The sequence below is a fragment of the Aulonocara sp. 'chitande type north' Nkhata Bay genome, linkage group LG5 (genome assembly GCF_057382095.1).
Source record: "Aulonocara sp. 'chitande type north' Nkhata Bay isolate Kocher_YH1m ecotype deep benthic linkage group LG5, A_spYH_male_GT1.1, whole genome shotgun sequence".
NCBI classification, from domain to species: domain Eukaryota; kingdom Metazoa; phylum Chordata; class Actinopteri; order Cichliformes; family Cichlidae; genus Aulonocara; species Aulonocara sp. 'chitande type north' Nkhata Bay.
The window spans coordinates 34,589,896-34,613,767 of NC_141348.1; the positions used below are offsets into that span (position 1 = coordinate 34,589,896).

Sequence of the window (23,872 nt, forward strand, 5' to 3'; positions counted from 1 at the left end):
TACTGTAATTCCCTGTGCTTTGGTATTGAACAGTCATCTTTACGCTGCTTGCAGTTGGTCCAGAATACAGGATGCCGTTATACGATCTTCCATGTAGAAATGAAAGAATCATTTTAAAAATGTGAAGCTTTAATAGCATGCCAAAGTTGGGATAAATCATATTCAAATTAAGTATTCAACATGAATATTTTCATATTCATTATTCTTAACTTTTTATACCTCTGGTAGAAATGGATTCCCACAGTTTACACATGAGCTGAGATGGAAAATTCACTTCCTCTGTGTCAGTGTGAGTGTTCTGACTGAAACTCAACACATCGCAGATGTTTAGCTTTTGTCCACCCCCTCAGGTTAAGAGTTTGAATATAAAAGGAGGAGTTTCTCTGTGCATTCCCATTTGTTTGAAATGTCGTTTCCTAAACAGCACAGTCTGGCACAGTTGATTCATAACTTTATCAGTCAGCTAGTCCATATCTAATCGATTTCTGATTTGAGACCAAAACAACTCTACCTTTCTACCCCCTCTTTTTGATTTTGCCATCCGCTGAGAACTGCATCTGGCTTTAATCAGGTGTAGACAGCTCATAGAAGACTCATGCCATCATTAGTTTTATGAGCTGGTTGAAAGCTTTCAGTGTTTCCACTTGTTTTAAAAACAAAAAGCCTTTAAAGGGCTTTAAAAAACAAATTTTATTTGCAGGCTTTTATCAAAATAATAGACTTGCTTTATACAGTACAACCTTTCCTTATGTTGTGGCTATTAACCTTCTCCTTTTAAAAGGAAAATTTACCAACAATCAACAAATAAACACTAAAAATCTAACAGTTCAGACTAAAAACAGCAGGATATCAATTAACCTGTTGTGCAGATTCTATGGATGTACACAACAAAGCAGAGTACCCCAATGACGAAGTGCCCCATTTTGAAGTCAATGGCCAGACTTAGTCACATCAGACCATGTACAAAATTCCAGTCCAGAGAGGTCGATTGAATCCACCACCAGTTGCCAGATTTAATTAAATCCCTCAATATTGTCCTCTAAGGTGAATGTCAGTTTTTCCAGGGGAAGAATTCTCAGAATCTTGTAATACAAATCGTCCATTATGGGTACATACCGGGAGGTCCAGTATTGAATCACCAGTCTAGCTATGTAAAAAAAAATTACTATAACATTAAATAAACATTATTTTTAGCCACATCAAATGACAGTATACAGTGGATGGAGGGCATGTGCAAACTGCACCATGTCAATATGTTTTTTTTAACTTCTTTTCAGAAGCTTTAGATCTTTGAACAATCCTAAAAAAAAATATGCATGTTCTAGATTTTATTGCACTTCGTACAGAGGGTTTGTGTGCTGAGACTGCCCCACAGCAGTGATATGCCGTGCAGTCTGGATTATTTTAAACTGGGTTTCCCAGCCATCATTACTGTTAAGCATGGTCCGGGAATTTGTTATATGGCAGATCTCCATGCCTGATCATCAGTCATGTGTCTCATGTCCTTCTGCCACTGATTTGTGATATGTAAATAAAAAGTTTGCATGACATAAATCTGTCTCATAGAGGCTGAGATATGATTTCCTATAAGCACAATGTTAAATGCTTTTTAAGTTTATGCTTATATTGAGATGAAACGGAATCTAGCGTCAACATCGTCACACTTGATAATGCTCATGAAAATATGGAAATAAAGACGTGGCATAAAAAAATAGGAAAATACGTGCTATCTTGTCAAAATGTTTACTTAACTAAGACACCTCTTTGTCATTTAAAACTCTGTTTCAGTTTCAAAGTTACAGAAAAATAATCCACTAAAGTTCCAAGAGTTACTGGGAACTCTTAAAGAAGAGCTACTAGCTGTAAAAGCAAATAAAGTACATCTATCACAACCTAAAAAAGAGATAAAACTATTTAGTAGGAAATGAAGTTTATGTTAGAACAAACATACGGTTCATTTTATCACCCTGATTTTTAAGCTCTTATGAGAGCTCGATTTGCACTCCTTTACTGAAAATCTGTAGAGGGCGACAGGCCTGCACTGCAAGGTTTAGAGGTTTAGTGGACAGCCGATTCATATCAATTTGTCTCTTTTATTTGCAGAATGTGAAAAAAACCAAACATTTACCGTAAATGGTAACATACATTAAGGACATTATCATACCTGTAATATACAACTCACTCTATTACACACAGTTTTTTTTATGGCATTTTCTTGTCTTAAGTTTCTTATTTTACTTTGTGTATTTTGGTTTTTGTATTTTTTATTTCTATGTTTCTACAATTTTCTTCATATTGGAGCTGACAATAAAGCTAACTTTAATTTCTTTCCTTTTGTAAAAATCTAATCCAAATGTCAAATAACAGTTACTGCCCAGTGATCCTAACCTTATACTTTGAAATCATCCTATGTGAGACATTTTGTAAACCTTAAAGTAATCATCAAACATTTCCGGGAGACAAAGTGAAACATGTTGAATGTTTTTCTGCTTTCATTTGTAAGTTTAAAGCTGCGTTTTGTTTATCATATTGAATTGTTTGGCTAAATTCCTTTCCTTTGGTTAACGAAAATTCCAGATAGAGTCTGTATACATGTAGATTAGTTCCACTAAACAAGCTGTACATATGTTTCACTGACAGTAGTATGAGTATTAGTAGTAAGTCAGATATTGAGTTCTGCTGCCACCACATGGTCAGAGGAAGTCAAGCAGCGGAGAGTTTTTAAATATGTTTCTTCAGTTGCACAGTGAAAATCAAATTATAGTAAATATAGCAAAAAGAAAAACTAAAAACTGTTCTCGGCTTGTACCAGGGTGGCCAGTCTCTAGCGGGGTCGACTGCCTGTTGCTTCTAGTCCTCTGGGACTCTGAAGCTTTGTCCAAGTGTGGCCCATCTGGGGCGTCCTTGCTTCTCCTGCTAGGGTGGACATGCTGTATGCTTGTTTTTTTTCTTACAGGTGCAGCAGTTGGTGATACACTCTACATGTCTATTTGTATTTGTGCTCTGTCCATTTATTATATTTTTCCCCATTTTCTCCCCCCTTTCCTTTTTCTTACCTGCCTGTCCTGTCTCAAACATTGTCATACTATGCCACATATAATGTAATTACTGAAATAACAATTTCCAGCTGTCTTTTTGTGACCTCAAGCTGAAGCGCACTTGGGTTCTGTGAGATTATAATATTATTTTATGCCATGTTAGACCCCTAATTAAAGATTGAATTATTATGTAGTTTGAGTTTGCATTATTCTCCTGAATTAGAAGGTGATAACTATTACATTTGTTAAACTGTATTACATTAGACTGCTGATTTATTGTGAATGAATGATATTGTTTTATGATGCATTATACTGCTGAGTTATAAGAAATACTGTTCGCAGAAATTCATCGCCTTATTTGTCTGATTAGAAGAGAACAGAACATACTGGAGTTTTCTGCCCCATCTCAGCAGGAGCAGATAAACAGGGAGCCAAGGTCGTAGCTTAGGCGCCGTGTGAGAGAAAGAATGTGAATGTTTAGGCTTTTATGATTAGGTGGGGGCCACTAGAGGCTATAAGAGTTTGATCAATGCTCCACCATTTTGAGATCTGATGCTGTCTGCGTACGGTGTCCATCTCCCACGAGTGTGATCATTAAAATCATCGTTTGACTCAACCCGGCCGGACCAGTGTTGTTATTTTGGTTTTTCCTCTTGTATCCATCCCCAATATTTGAATCCGTAACAGTTCTGCAGTAGGACAATGATCCAAAACTCTCCAGCAAGTCCACCTTTGAATGGCTCAAGAAAAACAAAATGAAGACTTTGGAGTGGCCTAGTCAAAGTCCTGAAATGAATCTGCTTGAGGTGCTGTGGCATGACCTTAAAAAGTCAGTTCATGCTCGAATACTCTCCAGTGTGGCTGAATTACAACAATTCTGCAAAGATGAGTGGGCCCAAAATTCCTCCACAGTGCTGTAAAACACTCATTGCCAGTAATGCTTGATTGCAGCTGTTGCTGCTAAGGGTGACCAAACTTGTTATTAGGTTTAGGGGGCAATTTATATTGCCTCCCTGGAGCTTAGATTCTCTTTATTATTTGACTTTGTTATATTTATTTGGAGCAAACAATTTAAAAATAGTTGTATTCTTCTATAAGCATCTTAAAGTATGACACCTATCCTGTACTTGCTCATCTCACATCAAATTTGTACATAGACCAACTTGTAAATATAAAAAACAGATTGTAAATAATCTTCCAAACCCTTAAACATCTCTGAGTCTGCAGCTGGGAGAATAAAAACTAAAACTGTCAGAAGGTGGCTATGCTGACAAACTCCTTTATTAAACTGTGGGGCAGTATTATTTAAGCTTCAGTGTTTAAATGGGTCTGTCACCTTAGAAAGAAACAGTAACATAGAGAGCGTAGTGGCTAATTAAGCTGAATTTAAATTGTTATCACTTTGTGTGCTAAATCACCAGATTAATGATTTTCTGCAGCATTCATCACATTGTCTGTGGAGGTTCTCAGTCATCCAGGTCAGAGTAATCTAAGGAGCTTGGAACGAAAAGCAACTGGAAGTTTCTTGAGAGGTTTCTGTGTTACACAGTTTCTGTGTAGGAGAAGTCATCTGTTCCAGAAAATGCCCCTTCTAAATGATCAGACACTGCAACACCGCCCCTTTCATGAGAATATGCAGGAAAAACCCTGGGTTGCCTTGGCAAGCTGATAATAGTTTCATGTGACTGCTTATAGCGATTGCCAGTGTTAATGCCAGTTGATACAGATAATGGAAATATACCCTTGGTATGTTGAACTTGCTTTGTAGTTCAGGGCCCAGAGTTACAAAATCCATAAACTGAAATGGCAAAAAAATCCAGATAATTCCATGTCAGCAAACACAAAACGATGATAACAGATAATTAAAAACACAAGACGACTGACTAATAAAGTAAAACAGGAAGTAAGCAACGAAAACTAAGCAGAGAATCACAGATGTAAAAGTAAACTTAACATGGGGAAGAGACAGAACAAGAAAACTCAGTGTGTCCGAAACCCAGGACAACATTTCCATGCTGCGTTTATGCTTCAGATACATTCACACACATTGATTTACAAGTGATAATGATCTCATCATTATTGTATTTAAAATGCATTAATGTATTTTAGTCACACTTTAGTTTTTATTGTATTCTTTTTAGATTATGATTTAGTGTGCTAGGTTACGCTTAACGTTTTGGCTGCTGTAACACAGAAATTTACCAACTTTATTTATCCCAAAAATTGGTATCATATTTGACCATATTTTATGTATAACTGTATACCATGCTCACTTTTCTGTACTCGGCACCTTTAATACTGCTGTACATTATTCCAAATTAGTTTTCTAAATGATCATTTTAAAAGAAAGACAACTGATATTTATAGATTTTGGTGTAACTCCTTTAACTTCAGTAAAGAACAAGAATTCTTCCTCTAATGCTGCGTGTTAGTGAGGTCGCCAACATGACTGTTATATGCTCTGCTGTTTTATTTGACAGATTCTTTCAGAATCTGATCAGTGTTTGTGTTTCTGATCTTCTGTCCCATCGTGCTACTTGTCTTCCTCTGAGGATTCAGTGGATGAAGGACCCTTAGATGAGGAAGAGCCATGCTGGGATTCATGGAACTGCTGCGAGTACGTGTTGTTGGTTTGATCCACAGAAGATGTTTGATGGGATGCAGCTGGAGTGAAGGATATTAAAGCAAAAAGAAGCATATGAATAAATGACACTTAATATGTGGAAATATAATAACAGCTGAGTTTTTGATTTATGTAATTTGGATTTCATACAAACTTTTGAAATGTCTTTTTTTCTCATGTTGACCAGGAGCAGTCACCTGGAACCACTGCTGCAGTCTGTTATGAAGAGGATTCACAGCTGCACGAGAGAACAATCTGGATCAGTCTTCAGTCAAAATTCATTTCTTATCTGAAGCATTTCAGTATGTATTTCCAGATTAGTCAAAACTGTAAAATCTGCAGTTCCCTTTAGTTACAGGAGGTGGCGATGCTTCCACACTGTCAATAAGGAACAACTAAAACTCTGGAAGAAATTAACCAGTATTTGTACTACACCAAATCACAGATTTAATTCAGTCTGACTTAATTCACTGCATGCCAGTTCAAATGCCTATTTCAGGACTATTGAAGCTATTTTGGGGTTTCAGCTCGACTTTGAGACACATTTTAGTTTGTGTTATTCAGATGACTAAACATATATTCCTGACTTTTTAAACGTAATTATCATTTTTTAAAATGTATTTATATTTCTGGACTGCATATTAACTACTTATGACAATGAAAAAGTGAAGTGAATTTGGTAACACTTACCTCTTTGAGGATGAGAAGTGGATGTTGAAGCTTCTGGGTATGATCCAGATCCTTCTCTAAGGTTCTTCTGAGGTTCTAATCCAACTTCCTTCTTGAATTCTCCTCCATTTTGTGATTCAACGTCCGCTGGGGATTCTCCTCCAGATGCTAGTCCTGCATTCCCCTGGAGAAACACTCTGTCCAGCAGGTGGTCCAGCAGCTGGTCTGCATGGTCGGGCTTGGTTCTGACAGTCAGTTTACGACTAGGTTGTTCTGCTGAGATCTGCATCTCGGTGATGTTTCTGAGGAATCAGATCCAACCGATTTTTTACACCTAATGAGATGATCAATATTTGTGGTCTCTACATCGTTGTAGCTATATTCCCTAAGGTCTGAATTAGAGAATTTGTTTCATCTTGGAAAAAGAAACACAAGAACTAGCTCTGTCCTCTGGATCCATCCAATCAGACTATACTAGTATAAAAATCCCATTGAAGGGTAATTACACCTTCATATTCTCCTTGAATCCTGCCATCCAGTAAGAGACTATTTAATACACAGCAAGGTCAGTGGATATGGGAGAGACTAATCACTGCTCAAAGTTACTTTTTGGGTCCTTTTTTTCTCCACTGAACACACAGCCAGACCTTTATGGCCCCTTGAGTCAGTTCCATGTTGGTATCTGTAATGTAACAGATTTTTGTAATTTGGACTATATTATCCAGTAATACCAACAGTAAGATACTATAAAAAAGGTTATAAAACATTCATTGTAAAGGGAAAATCATTTTGAGAAAACATGGGCTCACTAACTTCACTACTTTCATTCATTTTTACGCTAGTAAACCAGCCTGGGAAAAACTGACCAACAGCAGAGGAGATTTCCTTTAAAAGTCATAATTTTAACCTAAGATATCATTTAACCAAATACTTAAATCTATTTAATATCCATCCATTCGATATACTGGCATTATCCTGCAGAGGGCTGCTGTAAGCTGGAGCCTACCCCATCTGATGAAAGGTTTGCCTGAGACTTGAGCAGATCACCAGTTAGGCTAACACATAGAACGAGACAGTCTCAGTTTAGATTCCTCAACTGTGGGAGGAAACCACTGCACCACCTCAACAAGTCTTGAAGTGTCTACACATCTCCAGTATGCAAGCCAAAGACTGACGTCACCAGACTGGTCATGATTGGGTCAACCATTACATCTGCTGAATTAATGTCAGGCTGCCCTACTTACCAGGGCTATTCATTTTCTGACTAAGGCTCGGCCTCAGTGTGAGCGCTGAAGGGATAAATGCTGCCTGCAATGTCACATGTTATTGAATTTAAGGCAGACACACAGATCCAAACAAATCCTCACCAGGTGTGCAATCCAGTTTCAATACAAAGACCTGGGTATTGTTAGAAATAACAAGTGATCATAATCAAAGCTGAAATTATAATTTGGTCTAAGTAACAGCATTTTCATATAACAGCTCTTGTGCTGGAACTGCAGTAGCTGGGACATAGGCTCAACTGTGACACACGAATCATGTCGATAGTACTACAATGGGATGTCTTTGTGTGCCATGTCAAGTTTAAAGTCAAAGTGTCGCAACAATGGCTGTTTTTATCCTTTTACCTGGCTAAATATCCATGATAAATTATGCTGAACATATAACTTGGTTGGGAGCAGGTAGCCATAGTAGCCACATCTCTCTGTTATGTGTCCTTTAAAGACCATGGGTTAAATTTCCTGTTTGCCACCTCAGTTATAAGCAGTCACATACTTTGGGTCTAACAGAGATTTATGAATCTTATTTACACTGTAATACTCCTATGACTCCTGTTTAGAGCTAGCTGCACCATTGTAAGAAATGCACTAACTGGGAATTAAGTCAGCCAGTGTTGTGGTTTTAATGCTTAGCATGGTAGTTGTAATATTACATACAAAGACTCTAGTGTCTTATGTATCTATTATTGTAGGATCTACTGTACAACATAAAGCGCCTTGAGGCGACTGTTGTTGTGATTTGGTGCTATATAAATAAAATTGAATTGAATTGAATTGAATTGTGCCTTTGTCAAAAATAGGAGAGCGAGTTTGGCTAATCTGAAATGTTAAAATCAATGCCAAAGTTGTATCAAAGCAGTTTATACAAACATATGTTCTTGCAAAAAGAACCACGCTAAAAACACCAGAGATTATTGATAATTGAACGTTTAAAGTGACCTCTAAAATAAACATAGAATTATAGTAGTTCAGTGTAAATCTAAATAACTCTGAATTGCAGAATTGAGCGGCTGATTTTTATGAGGCAGCTGCTTTTACCTGTTTCTGATTTGTTTGAGGACGCAACAGAGCAGCAGGAGCTCAATCACAGCCAGCACTAGAGCTGCCAGGGATAAACAGAAGACTTCGTAGGTCACCTGCTCAGGCACTGTCATGGCGATATTTGGAAAGCAGGCAGCAGCAATGTGATGCAGATCTCCACACTAAACAACAGTTTGAGAGGTAGAAAAGGTAGAATAACACTGAACATGAACATTTTTTTAGATCTTTAATTCTTAGGACTAAATGTTATGTTAGGGTGTTTTGGTTAAAGATTTATTCTGTTTAAGGAATCTATGCCCCAAATTACTTTTTTATGGGAAAAAAGTAATTTTTTTTCCCTTTCCTCTTTTAAAGCTATCAATTTCATCCTCATGAGAAAATGTATAAAATTTTAATGGTGACAAAAGCATCAATGTGACTGAAAAGAAAGCAAAGACACGATGAAAAACATACAAAGATGCTTCAGTCACAGGCAGCAGTAGGAGGGGAGACACACTTTACAGTCTTAGTTCACTAGCCACTAATAGCCTGTAGTTGTTTTGATGAACAATGCACACTTCTACACTTGTAATCTAGTTTAAAATAAATATATTATCACATGTACACATATCAGTCACTGCTGTAAAGCATTTTCTGCTAATCTGTTTACGTACCAATGTCCGTTGTTGGTATTCTGCAACTGAAGTTTTTTCTGTTGCTTAGAAATGAAACTGTGCCATTCTTAGAAAGTTGAAAGTAAACATTCCCAGGCCAGGACTCTTCTGATAGTCATGGTTAGTGACAATGATAATCTGCACATGGCTAATGTGAAAACATGAAAAAAAAAAACATGACTCCAAGGCATACTGCAGTCTCCACGTGTTACTGTTTGCAAATTTTTGGAGCACTTGTTGTAGTTTTTGGCTTTTGTTTTTATTGCAATAAAAGAAGCTGTGATTTGGCTGAATTACACACACGGGTGTAGTTTATTAGTGCAGGTGTGAACATACAAATACCAAAACATCAGAAATGAGAAACAGCTTTGTACCTTTATCCCAGTTTCATGAAAAGATTCACTAAATGAAAACTAAAACCAACTGACTCATAGCAGAGAATTGCTTGATGGCGAACTTGCATTCAAAATCTGTTAACCTCTTTTATAAAGTATTCATAATCATAAAGTAACTTTTCCTTTCCTTTCCTTTTTTTTTTTTTTTTTTTTTTACATTGGTCTGTGTACTCCCTTTGACTAGTGTTCTTCTGGTTAAAATGATTAGAGCTTAAAGGGGAATGTATCTGGAGTGGTTTGAGTCACATGTTTGGTCTGGAGTCATTGTTAAGCCATTCGAAGGAAGCAGGGCAGAAGGATTATTCAGCTGAAAACTCATGCTCCAGGCAGGGTGTTTTGATTCAGTTATAAAGCCAGGGCTGAATTGGTGTGATGTGGGCCGAGTGTTGATACCTATTTTTACCCTTATTACAAAATGCCAAATACATGTAATGCATTGGAACCTGACCTTGCGTGTTATTTTGTCATCAGTTGTTGGTGAACTAGGCTTTGTGTGTTTTACAAGTAGTTTTGCTTTTTGTGAAATAGTTTTTATATAACACTCTCCTTGTTCCAAAATATAAGTCCTGGCCTTGATGATCTTATGATCTTATTTCTGCAAAACTGGTTTCCAGTTTACGTCATTTCATTTAGAGCTGGGATGTCAAACATGAGGAGCCAGACTCCATTCTGTCCCACTGGTTGGCTTTGGAAAATGTGAAGCAGGGCATACATTTGGGACTTTTGTCTGTATTTCCATAACTTTTGCAGCTTTTTCTGCTAATAAAAACCTCCCCCGTGGCCTTTTATAGTATACCAAAGTAATAAAGTAATAACATTAAATGACAGAAACATTCCTGTTTTTTCAATATCTGCTATAGTAATGTATGTGTTGTGTGGACCAGTTTTTCATTTAGCAGCAGCATTTCTTTATCATGTAGAAAAACAGACATACTGTTGAAATTGAGCGTCTTTGTCTTAAATTAATATATCTCAGGGATTAAATGTGTATTTAAACTTCTGGGCAGTTTCACTGATCTGGTCTTGATGTGTCCTGTGGCCTGTCATGTAAAATATCCTTGATTTACAGGTTTATTACAGTAGCATCTAGTGGACAATAGAGGAACTGCAGCTACCCAAACGAGCTAATCACAATAAGTAGGAAACGGAAAGCGCTAGATGTGGCAGTTTGTTTAATCCGATTAACATCAATCAGGAAATCTGTGACATACTTTACTAATACTTTACATTACATACAATTCTACAACAAAAATGTGCAAGACAATAATACAAAAAGAAAACTGTGTCTCATGTTTTTCATATTAAAGCACCTTCAAACACAGCGGTTATTGGTATATAAAGTTTTAGGATTTAAAGTCAAATATCATAAAAGAATACTTACACTCTGATTTACCCTGATGGAGAATATTAGGCACCATGTTGATATAAATAAAGTTTAATTACAGCAAAACAAAACAGGAAGAAGTGCTAAAAATGTTGTGAATGCACCAGTGAAATATGTACACAATCTTCATGTGTTTTTGGGTGATTGTACGTTTTTCAGATAGATTTATTAAGGTTGTCGTTGTTATTGATCTCCATCCTGTCGATCAGCTCAGTCACCAGCTGCTGCACGGTGTGAGAGCGCAGCCGGCCGATCTCCAAGACGCCCTCGTGGTTCACGCTTTCCGTGTCCTCGTAACTCTTCACCACCTGAAGCAAAGTGAGATATCACAGAGTCTTTGTAACAGAGTTACTTTTGTAGCCTGCAGCTTTGTAAATGATCACAGTTATAGCTAATCAGTTGTTGATCAGTGACTCGGATGTGTACTACCTTGTTGGTGATCAAAGAGAGGCCAAAGACTCTCAGACCGCAGTGAGTTGCCACAACCACCTCAGGAGCTGTACTCATACCTAAAAAAACCCCCCAAAACAGACCAGGGGATGTTACTAAAACTAGTGATGAAACAACTGATGATAATACTGATGCTACTGCAACAAATTTTCCCACTCAACCCTATAAATAGCGAGCATTTTAGTTAAGATGGCAGATAACAGGAGTGAGATTATCTGATTTTAGTGCAGTGGGATCAGGGAGGGAGCTGATAAGAATTTAGTGATTCCGATTCTGTTATTATGTTGTGGGTCAAATATTTGTGCATGTTTGTTGAGCTATTTCCCACCTTTGTTGTGATCAGTGTTGGAATCGTTACTCAAAAAAGTAATTATTACACATTACACATTACGTTACTTAGTTAGTGCTGGGAAGAAGTAATTCATTCTACAAACTCATTACTCGTTACTTTCATTTTACTCTGTAAAATAGCTGAAACACACTGTCTCATAATCACCATTTAACAATATACATCTGAGACTAAAACCCCACAAATCAACACAAATCCTTAATGAGGACACATATCTCTAAGATCTTTCTCTTAGTAGAATACAAAGCTGACCGCACAAAGCATGTATCGATATAGGTCACATCTTCTCACAAATACTTAACTAATACTGAGGGAAAAAAGCAATTTCATCAGTAAAATCTATATACCTGTGACCTGCCAAGAGTTTGGTGGCTCTGGCCTTAAAACTGTTATGTCCATTATCTAATGACTATCCTGAAAGGCCATGTAGGAAAATCAAGAGTGCTTCCAGTTGTTCCAAAGAGCTGATGTGAGTCATATTTAAAACAGGCATAACAAGAGAGTTGTTGTAACAAATGCCACAACACTTACCAGTGCAGAGAGTAGACTTCTGTGGTTTAGGGACTTGGCACTAAGCATAAATCGAGCCTTAGGGGAGATTTACAGTCTAACACATGTAGGTGTTTTCTGTTCACATCGGAAATGGCGATGTCTGATCTCACCAGGCAAAGCTCATAATGGGCTGGTCCTCACACCTGCAAGCAATTACTCCCCGGAGATTCATCATCCTGTTTACCAGCCACTTCTTAAGGCAGCAGCTGTGAGTCCTTCGTCGCTGGACTATTGTGCAACATTCGTTAGTGGAATTTTAGTTTTCGAAATATTTTGATTTCTCTTCATGCTTTGTTTGGTATTGACAATTTGTCTTTGTATAGAGATTCTCTGTGCCCCGTCCTGAGACCCCGTTCATGAGTGTGGCAGTTGCAGTGTGGCGTGTGCGTTTTCCGTGTGGAGTGAGCTGACTGGAAGCGAGCGTGTGGAGCTGTGTGCGAGAGTGAGGACCCCGTTCCCCTGTCTTTCCTCGTGGACCTCTGGATTCCCTGGATCCCCTCTTCCCCACCTGTATATAATGCACTCGGTGTCGTGTGAGTAAAGAACTGTTTATTGTGATTCATAGTCTGCGCTTGAGTCCGTGCTGCTCTCAGACATGCTGGGGCTTGTCTTGTTCTTGTGCACACTATAGAACATAAACACTGTGTGTGATATAACAATGATGTGACAATATGACATTTTCATATTGTACAAGTTTATACCAGTATTATCGCAGTTGATATGACCCAGCCCTGACAAAAAGTGCCACTAGTTAAATAATAAATATAACAATGGTACCATTTTCTGAAGTTGTCTTTTTTCCTGTTCTCCACAGAATCAAAACTCATTCCTTTTGTGCAGAAGATGACTCTTGTTGATATTTAAAGATCTCATGGCTGTCCATGCGGTGCTAACCTTAAGTAAAACTTTACATTTTTAGCTTTTCCATGAAAATGTGGCTGTACTGAACGTACCAACAGCGTCCACACCAAGCCGATGCAACAGTCTGGCCTCAGCAATGGTTTCAAAGTTGGGGCCACCCACCATGGCGTACACGCCTTCCTGCAGAACACTGGCCACACCCAGCTCTTTGGCGATCTCCATAGCAAGGCAACGTAGACCTTTGTCATAGCAACCAGACATGGCTGGGAAGCGAGGACCAAACCTGCGAACAAAAAATAATATGAAAATGGACTCGCTCTTATATAGCGCTTCACTACCTAAACCTCATTCACCCCCTGACACCCATTCACACAAGCACTTTTTTCTATGCTTAAATGCTTTCTGTCTAACAGTCACACACACTCACATGCTGATAGTGGTCAGGCAAGGGCCTAAAACAAATTTCACAACAACAGTAAAGAGCAGTAGACACAAAAAGACCTTTAAAACGGTCGCAACAATACATAGCCATCCATGTAATTACTTCTCATCGTTGGGCCCACACAGCGGGTTCAGACCGACCAATCCGGGAAAGTTGATGTGGTCTTTGATGATCATGATGTCTCCAGTCTGGAAGCCATCGGCCAGTGAGCCAGCAGCATTTGTGACAATCAGGGTCTCCACGCCGAGCAGCTTGAAAACTCGAATGGGGAAGGTCGTCTGATGGACAGACAGGAAGTTGGAGCCTCAGTAATGAATTGACAAACACAGAAGCCTCCTGTGAAGCTGTAACTCGCACACAGGCCTCTAGCTTTTAGTGAGCTTCATTGCAGATGGTTATCTAGTAATGGTGCCCAGGAGTGAAATGTGTTTATTGAGAAGCAGCTTAGACAGAGTTCCATTTACAGGAGTGTCATTATTTTCAATATTATAAAAAAGAGAGTGGGTGTGTGTGTGTGTATGTGTGTCTGGGTTATAGAGGGAAACAATGACACCATTGAACAGCTAAAAGGCTGCATGTGACCAAATCCATGCATGACTTGGGCCGGCTTCTCACATGCGGGTGTATGCACGCACACACACACACACACACACACACACACACACACACACACACACACACACACACACACACACACACTACAAGTTCAGTCTCATGCTGCTGATTACAGTTACATGTGTGCATGACTAAGCTTTTTTAATCAGCTCACTATGAGTGTGTGTGTGTGTGCATGTGTAAGTGTGTGTGTGTGTGTGTGTGCGCCTGGTGTATGTGAACCTTATTACGTGCAGTCTGTAAAAATCTGTTTCTCTTTTCAGAAGTTTTTTTTTAAGAGTTTTATAATTTGTGGTTTGATCTTTAAGAAAATGTTAACTTATGAATTGTTGGTTTGGTTGGCTTGGTTCACACGTCTTCACAGAGCTGTCATGGAATTGAGGGAGTTTTGGGGTTCTGGTTTGAATCAGATTCATGAGGTCAGAAGGAAATGCATTATTTCAGCGAGGATCAGTGCATTTGCGTGCATGTACCTTGCAGAGAGAGTGTCCTTCATACATGTGGAAGCGACCCTGCATGCACACGCATGTCTTCCCCTTCAGTTCCCCAAAAACAAGCCGACCTGCATGACCCTGGACTGCAAACACAAACACATACATACAGGAACTTCTGATGTAACTATGCTTCATATATATATTTCATATAGGCTGTTCATGCATTCTTTCCTTGTTCATATTAAAATGGTTTTAACCATTTAACTGCTTGTCTTGGTTAATTTTAGGATTTATTTTCTATAAATCAGCAGGTGAACTTACAAAAAGTTGCTGTTCGACAGTCTGATATTTGTAATCCCACATATCAATTTAATTAAAAAAGAACCTATAAAACAATATAACATATTCTTAATATGTTATATTAAGAATATGATCAATGACCATTGATCAATGGCTATGATAATTCGCATTTTAATGACCATGAAACTGACCTCACAGTGCATTCTTAGTCAGTGGTGCTAGTGTGAGTCATTATGCAAATGTAATGTTTATAAGACTGAAGAAGTCACTTGGATGAGTGAGGAGATGTTTCTCCCATAAAAATAAATTAACCTCCTAACATATATATTTCCACATATTTTAGTTAGTTTGTTTTGTTCAATATGTGCAAATAGTAACTTCAAACTGCCTTGAATCCCATGTTAACATGATTAATATTTAGAAGATATGGGAACCAGTTCTTTTAAACAGAATAATGTAGCATATCGTTAGCTTCATAGCATAAGTGCCTAAGTCATTGACTTAGTCAAATGACTTAGGCAATTATGCTATGAAGCTAACGATATTTATCAGTCATTAACCTGAATATTCAGTGTACCTGTGCTCTGAGGGAAGCCTGGGATGTCAGAATAAGCAAAGGAGTCTTGACACTTCAGTGTGTCAGCGAGCATGCCCAGTCCGGATCCACAGATGATTGCTACCTGGGGTCGGTGCTTTGTTTGGGACATCAGCCAGTCAGCTGTCTTCTGGTATTCGTCATGACTACGGACACAAAAAAGAAAGAATAAATATTATTTTGCAACATCATCATGATTCACCTCATCTTGCTGTTGCTGTTGCTGTTTCCTCTCCGCTGGGATCTGTGTAGGCTCAATACATTTTGGATCAGGTCCATAACATAAAGCTTACTTTGGACTAAGTCTGGCCTTTTATGTTCATGTTTTGCAAGACCACTGCCTCGTATAAAGTATTTAACAAATTACTTCAATGTTGAAGGGAAATAAAATATGGGTCACAAATAATAATGAAATTGGAGGGAATTATTTTCCAAGTTCACTGAAAGACCTGATATGAGTTTGAGTTCAGTTTGTGGCCGCCTGTCCTGCACCTTTACTGTTTCTGTTTACCCTTGCTGCCCGGCAGCATTTTGAGTTGGAGCAGGAAGCTGTTTTTTTTTTAACTCACTTCTCACCACTTTCTCAGTCCCCAACAACAGATGGAGTCAACTTGTGTAAAAACAGTTCGCACAGCAGATAAAAAGGCAGCTACGTCTCTCAGGGAAATATGCAGGCCACAAACAGAGACTGTTTGTATTTCTCAGATGGAGAAAAACACGACTCCAAGTGACTGACATTAAGCAACTAACTGTTTGCCAACAATTTCACAATATTTCTTGAGAGCTTAAAAAGAAGACAACCTGACGTCTTTAGGTTTTTGAAGATATTTTGCCTCTCAACTATCATTACCTGGAAGACTTAGAACCTACACAGACTTCACAATATGTCAATTTTCAGTTCACAACATGTTTTTACAAGTTTTAATCAAAATAAAGAAAACAAATGAACAAAAACAAAATCACTTTTGGGCCTTTTCTCATATAGATATAAACAACAGAGGATGCTCCTAGCAAAAGTTTGAAATAATGAAGTCAGCATATATGAGTAAATATTTTATTTATCTCAAAATTGGGAACATTTATTTGTTACAGCAGCCAAAGGATGAGAAAGAAAATGGATTGAAAAGATTATAAAAATGACCAAAAGAAAGAATTCAGTTATGAATGAAGAGCTCAATAAATCACATAAGATAAAATGAAGAACTTGAACACTATTGTGGTATGAGCTGGTAAAGATTTTCCATCTTTGTGACTGATGTTAGACAAAGTGTTAGGTGGTCAACTTCCATTAATTATCCATAGCCATTCTCCAAAGCTACAGTATTTTGAAAGACCTCTGTGTCAGATGAAGGAGGAATTAAAAACACTCCAGCAGCAGTTCAATTAAATTCGCTTGAGAAAAAAAGTACGATTTAAAAAACTCACCAAGGAAAGCAAATGAAAATTAAGCTACATCTTTGCTGCCTTTTAATCTTTATTTCTTAATGTACACTTTACCTGTTAAATAAGTCAGTAAAGGACCTTAAAAATATATTTAAAATAACTTATTATTTCTCCATAGACTTGATCCTTTCAACTCTTCTTCTCTCTTCAATTTTAAGGCTGTAGTAGTTGTGTGTGTGTGTATTTTTTTTTTTTAAATAAATGACTCAATATTCACTAAACTAAATGACTATGAATTGTGGACCATTATATAACATGTTACCAGGTCTACCAAGTTGTAGCTCATGAGCCTAATAAGATGCTGAAAGCTGATTAACAGCTAAGCAGGCTGAAAAATATAATAATTTTTCTCTTTGATTTTCTTCACATAAATCAGTGAAAATGTAAATTTACATTTCAGGCCTCAGAAAACGAAATCACAAACATACAATAACACAACACTGTCCTCACACAAAAAGTTTAGAAACCACGACTTAGTTACCTAATGGCACTGTATCAAGAAAAACACAATATTATTACCTATAATACACAACAAAAAAAGTTTCTTACCTGATGTGCTCTTTGCTGTGCATGATGGAGCAGCCTCCGTTACTGTTAGTTTGTGTGTTTGTGTGTCTGTGTGTGTATGTGTGTGTGCGTGTGTGTGTGTGGGACGAAGAGACGGTGCGAGTGCAGCCGGTTGATGTCGACCAGCCTACATATTCACATAGTCACATGCTCCTGATTGGCAGTAGCAGCCAATTGCAGCCGTGTTGTAGTAGTGAATGTGTGTGTGGATACGTAAAGTTTTTTTTGTTTGTTATGTAAGCAGACCCCCCCCCTTTTGAAGTCAGCTGTTTCACATTAGAGTTACTGTAATTCCTGATGTTTTTATTAAAAAAAAAAAAGCCAAAGATAGCAAAGATAAATAGTTTTGCACCAACAATGTGGTTATTAAAAACTTTCAAGCATGTTGAAACTACCTATTACTTTGTTTTTGCCTTACCTCCCTGAATTCATTGGCCATGTCTAAAAAATCATCTTCAAGAAATTGCTCTAAAACTGTATCCTAGAAAGTTGAGCTTTCTAACAAGTGTTTGATGATATAAAAGGGTTTGGGTTCTTTAAACCCAAACATGAAAGAATCATATGTTCTAATGTTAGGTCAAATTTGCCAAAATAACTTCACCTATCAGATCCTCAGATACTCTGTCCAAGCTGCAAACTCTGGGACTAAAGAAAACTAACCCAACGGTGTAGCCACAAACTGCAGTTCCTCTAATAGCCAGTAGACTCCCGTGCTAAAAAAAAATCGAACTTCAGCTATGAAATTCACATTTCTACAGTCTTGTAGAAAAAAACATATCAAGCATCCATAAATTTGAAAGCCTTTAAGAAGGACTGTAAATATTTTTTGGCTGCTATAATAGACAAGCAAGCTGACATAGTCTCTTGGTTCCCTTTCGGAGCATTTTTAATGGAATTATCAGGCTAATAAAATGGCTTTCTGTGTGGTACAGCCTGTTCAAGAAGCTGGCACTGAGCCTGGAATTATCTACTTTGAGATTTTCTTTCATAGCACATAGCATGCAGCTGGATTTTAGGTAATTTTCTATAGGCTGGATTAGCAAGATGATATTTTTTTTTATCAATAGAAAAATGTATACTCTTCTTATTTAAGTCTTCCAGCATTAAAATCATGAACATAATGAATTAAATACCGAAAGATGGTATTCATCTGATTCACTGAAAATTGCTTACCTGGTATATGTCAGCAATGTTTTTTAGCATTTAGGCTGTTAACCCAGTACACGAGCACTTCAGTGTTTCCCCATCCAAAATCTTTCGTTTGTGCTGCTATCCCAAGAGTAAAATCCACCTTTCATAGAGACAGGATCAATTAGGAAGCTAATTAAGCTACATAGTCCATAGACAGGTTAATTACCTGAGAGCAATAATTCTCTTATCTGTTTAATTAAAGGAGGTATTCCCATTACATTTGGGATGTGGTGTCTCTAAGAAACTCCTGAAATATAGTCACTATAGTAACAAGACAATATTAGGAAAACTCGTCCGTGCTAATGGCAGAAATCATCAGATCTCCAGGCTTTGTCAAACCTGTGCTTCTCCTGAAAGATTTGATTGCATCATTTGGATATTGTGAGGAACACATCATTGTTTTAGAAAACAGTTGTACAGACGAGCTGTGACCTAATAATTTAAAATGTCAGCATAAATGTGAGGTTCCCTTTCTATGGTAATTGGATGAATTTTAACTGCATTTGTATGTATATAGAGATATACTTGAGTTTTTCTTAGATCTTGTTTTATTTTTGTAAATCCCTTTTTGCAAACAGGGTTTCTTTATCAATTATATGTGGATAAGGTTTTTTTTTCCTGACTTTGGTATGTAGTTTTTTAAACGTCTTACTGATCCCCCTCCCAATGTCTCTAAAAAAAGTCCTGGCCTGATGTGAAGGTCTTGCATATCATCTCGGCCTTCCAAGGTGCAAAAGTTGGTCGAGCAGTACTGCTCAGCCTCGTTCTTTGACTTCACCTGGCATCAGCGTGCTTCAGTGTTTCAGCTTTGTTAGTTTATGTTTACATAATTATCTTGTACTTAAGTGAACCTCTTGCATGGACTCGCTCCTTGTTACATAGCTGGAGGCAGTTGGTGGCACACCACCTCTTAGCTTAATGTGTTTGAGTGTGTCTGTACGTTCTATTTTTTAATGACTGTCTCCGTCAATGGGTGTGAGGATCATTAATGTTAAAGAGACAAATATGTTTTATAGAGAGATAATTTTGTATAATATTTTCAAACTATCAGTATTATTGAATTCATACCTGAACAAGGCTTTACATATGTATTAATAAAAAAAAGTGTAGAATGCACAAGTGTACACTATAACATAAGAAATAACCACATATGCCTACTGGTTGAATATTTTTCTTATTACAGCACTTAGGTGTCATTGGCTAATGAGCTTCCAACATCTTGTGTATAAATTAACATGTAACAGATTTTTTTGTTATATGCTTTCACATTGCAGCACGATTAGAAACATGTTTAAACTGTTTAAGTTAAATCTTGTCCACCTGAAGTCCATCAAGTCAAGACTCAAGAGATGTGGGAGTTTAACGAGCAGCAGCTCGTCAGTCACTTCCCTTTTAATTGAAGCTCCACGTCCAGTCTCATGACTGCTAACATACCTCACATGCTCCCTCGCTGCTGCCCTGATCAGCTAATGCTAATGAGGCTCATGTGGGTTTGATGAAGGGGTACCAGAGCTGGACTGCAACCGGAGGAACCAAGCCTGCGGTCAGATCTGATACCACATATTAACTGCTTTGTTAAAGAAAAACGCTTATGGCAGCTGATTTATGTGTGCACTACAATTCATAAACATGCCTCTGATGATTGGATTATTGAATAAAATTATTCCCATCTGTTTTCTTCTGCTTTACCACTTCAGGGTCACAGAAACTGGAGCCTATAATCATTAATACATAAAAACATATTTTGTATATATATATTTACTCCCTGCAATCCTAGCTTGAAATGTGTGCATTGTCATTATCCTGCCCTGGATACTGAGAAAATACAATCATTTAAACTTTCTAAATCCACCATAAATCAATTAATACAAGACAGTTGTTGTTATCATTGTTGTTTTATTAAGAGTAGGTCAAAATAAAATCATGCATTGTTTAAATGCTGCCGTTAGCTCTGGGGCAAACCACAGCCTGTTACTATTTCTGCATGGAGTAAGTGGGTCACATTCATGAATGACCTTCAAATATGTTGCCTTTTAGCAAAAGCCTGAGGCACATGTGTATCTGTAAGGTCTTTATTACGGTGGTGGGTAATTCACAATCACATATACAAGTAAAATTCTGGATTTAGGTAAGAAATCAAGTTCAACACAACAAATGAATGCTTTTGTTTCTGTTAAGGTCTCCAGAAATAAAGGCATTCGTTTTAGCATCCTGTGACTTTAAATGCAACTTTCACATTGAATTCACTCCTGTGTTTTTGTTTTCCTACGCTGCTCTCTGTTCTGACTCTGCTGCATCTGTACGTTTAATGCTCAGCTGAACGTTCAGCATTACTGCATTCCTTCACAACCGGCAAAATGTGAAAAATGTGACAGCGTCCATTTAAATGTCAGATATCTGGGATTCTTCTACGTACAAGCAGCCGAACCTGCTCATTTCATTCCTGCTGCTTCAGCCCTGAGGCCTGGAAATGTCTAAAAGGTTAATTGTGTTCATGTGCACAGACGAGACAAAAACGTGACAATTGTGAAACCACACACAGGAAATAAATTCCTTTTTCGTGACCGGACTGGATGAGAACAGGACACAATGTCTCTAAGCACTAACAACCTCTAATGTCTTTAGATTTCTTCAACATCTCATGTAAGATCAAAATGCATCAGCTCAAAACTGACTTTTCACACACGCTGAAGCAGAGTAGAGGCTTCCCACAGTACATGCAGTAAAACAGGAAGTCTGCACAAGTCACAATTTTAGTAACACTTAAGCAGTGTTGGGAAGGTTACTTTTAAAATGTATTCCATTACAGAGTACAGAATACATGCCCCAAAATGTATTGTGTAACGTATTCCGTTACGTTACTCAATGACAGTAACGTATTCTGAATACTTTAGATTACTTAATATATTATCATGCTTTTTACAACAACGTGAATGTACTATTGCTGTGTGATTTATTACTATTACTGAAGGTCCGCGACTCCGAACTGTAGTAAAGGGACCTCTGACTAATACGGCGGGGTCCCTGTCGGCTCGTAGCCGAAAAATAGCTTTACTTTGTTGTGTGGGTCAACTTTTCTTGCTAGAGACAGAGAGAGGCGTTGAAAGGCTGCTCCAACGGAACTTATTGTTTTCGGAGGAAAACACGAACACGGTGTACAGTCGAGTCTTAATAGCTTACTTACAACTGGGCTCGTCAGGCACTCTTCTTGGCTGCAGTGGTTATTATTATATTTACATGCTTCCAGTTCCCGTTTTTCCTCGATGACAACTCGTACCTTTCCACTCCCCTTTTTCTCCCTCCTCGCGCTCACAGACACATAACGTGTATGGCAGTCCATTCTCCCTGCAACACGGACTACACTGCCCATGATGCTACATTCTTTAGAGCTATGCTTGTAGCATTCTGCCTGTTAGCTTAGCACAACAACAACAACAACGAAAAGGCGCTCTCTCACCCAGGAAACACACAGTCGCAGAGAGAGAGAGAGCGTCGCCCTGTAACCATGGCAACCGTAACGCTGCCGCCTGGAACAACAGAACGTAGCTGTCAAACAAAACCCAAACAGTCCTGACCCGCGACAAAATGAAACAGGAAAGTACCGCAGTGTAATCCATTTATTTCAACAAAGTAACTGTATTCTGAATACCACCTTTTTAAACGGTAACTGTAACGGAATACAGTTACTCATATTTTGTATTTTAAATACGTAACGGCGGTACATGTATTCCGTTACTCCCCAACACTGCACTTAAGGTATAGAGAACAATGTTATCGTTAGCCCAATGTGCAGCCATTATCTGGGTCATCCTGCTGTTAAACAAGTTGCATCATTAATATACCAGCGTCCTGAAGTTATTTAACAGTTTTACTACAATGCAATTTTCTCATTTTAGCTTGTTAATAGACAACATTTAATCTGGAGAAATGTCAAGCTTAGATCCTAAAACCTGAAATCATTTCTTTGTCTCATGTAATGCCGTAAAAACCAGCATCTGGTTTATAGCTGAGGAGGGTGATTTCAAGTGACCTCTGTCGACGGCTACTGGTTGATTACCATGAAATTTGTAAACAGATAGTTATGATTAATATTTAGTACCATTGTCACCATCATTAGGTGAAATTTCAACATTGTGTTAAATATTATGTTGTACAACAGCGTGGCAAATTTGTTTTAGTTCATAGGTCACATAACACTTGCCTTAGCAACCCTGTGTGTTTATACAAGGACATAATCAGTAATACTTCATACAGCAATTGATTAAAAAAAATGTGTTTGTCTCCAAAATCTGTTCTCAGTCCCTTATGCATGCTAATATCAGGGTTATGGTTTTAATGGATGAGTCTAATATATTCATGTAATTCTTATGCATCAGTTTCAATTAGTTTTTTCTAGCCGTGGCCCTGTCTGATGTCTTAGAGAGAGAATATCCTCGATATGATCTTCCCACACACCTGCTGTTCAAACCTTCTGTTTGCAAGGGGTATCCACTCGGAGGAAAGTTCGGTTAATAGGAAAAGGCACTAAATTGGCTTGATTCAGACAGATGAAAAACTGAAGGGCTGCACCAAGGCTAAATATAAGATCAATCAAGATCATTGTTAGAGGTATCATGGTGAAGTGCAAGAATAAAAATACTGTGATGAAAGTGTCCATGATATGCCCACTTCAAGTACAGTGTACTTATTATTATCATGCTAACACATAACACTGAGGTGGTAACTGTTTTAAAAATTTTGAGTGATCTGGAGACTGTTTCATAATAGAAAGCCTCATAAATAAAATCTCTTGGGCCACTTCTGCTCCCCAACATGGATCTCACAATCTCAACAGTAAAATAAAGGATTTTACTTTCAAACCTGCATTTTTATCCAGGCCAGACTTTCTGCAGTAAGGCCATATCTAGATTTCCCTTTAGACAAATATATAAATCACTTCAGCATGAACAATAGCTCATTCATTCAAACCTGATTAATTCATAAGTGCTAT

The 23,872-nt window shown here is 37.9% G+C and overlaps 2 protein-coding genes and 1 long non-coding RNA gene across 4 annotated transcripts; 1 reads left to right on the forward strand and 2 right to left on the reverse strand.

The window, feature by feature from the left end:
• Positions 1-5,039: 5,039 nt before the first annotated feature.
• LOC147331104 (uncharacterized) lies at positions 5,040-9,424 on the reverse strand. Its single transcript, XM_086294288.1, has 5 exons — positions 9,305-9,424; positions 8,649-8,812; positions 6,352-6,632; positions 5,816-5,899; positions 5,040-5,702 (listed from the first exon to the last, which is right to left on the reverse strand). Exons 2-5 carry the CDS (start codon positions 8,762-8,764, stop codon positions 5,572-5,574), a joined length of 612 nt encoding a protein of 203 aa, XP_086150414.1. The 5' UTR covers positions 8,765-8,812; positions 9,305-9,424; the 3' UTR covers positions 5,040-5,571.
• Positions 9,425-10,854: 1,430 nt separating this feature from the next.
• Positions 10,855-22,464, reverse strand: pnp4a (purine nucleoside phosphorylase 4a). Of its 2 annotated transcripts, none has more exons than XM_086293171.1 (7): positions 22,067-22,464; positions 15,664-15,827; positions 14,826-14,929; positions 13,840-14,015; positions 13,388-13,578; positions 11,513-11,592; positions 10,855-11,391 (listed from the first exon to the last, which is right to left on the reverse strand). In XM_086293171.1, exons 2-7 carry the CDS (start codon positions 15,791-15,793, stop codon positions 11,239-11,241), a joined length of 834 nt encoding a protein of 277 aa, XP_086149297.1. In that variant the 5' UTR covers positions 15,794-15,827; positions 22,067-22,464; the 3' UTR covers positions 10,855-11,238. The 2 variants fall into 2 exon arrangements, with proteins under 2 accessions (XP_086149297.1, XP_086149296.1); XM_086293170.1 differs by lacking the exon at positions 22,067-22,464 and adding an exon at positions 17,674-17,813.
• On the forward strand, positions 12,600-15,136 carry LOC147331106 (uncharacterized). The gene is made up of 3 exons (XR_015129149.1): positions 12,600-12,678; positions 12,758-12,967; positions 13,249-15,136. It is a non-coding gene; the product is annotated as an uncharacterized LOC147331106 (long non-coding RNA).
• Positions 22,465-23,872: the final 1,408 nt, after the last annotated feature.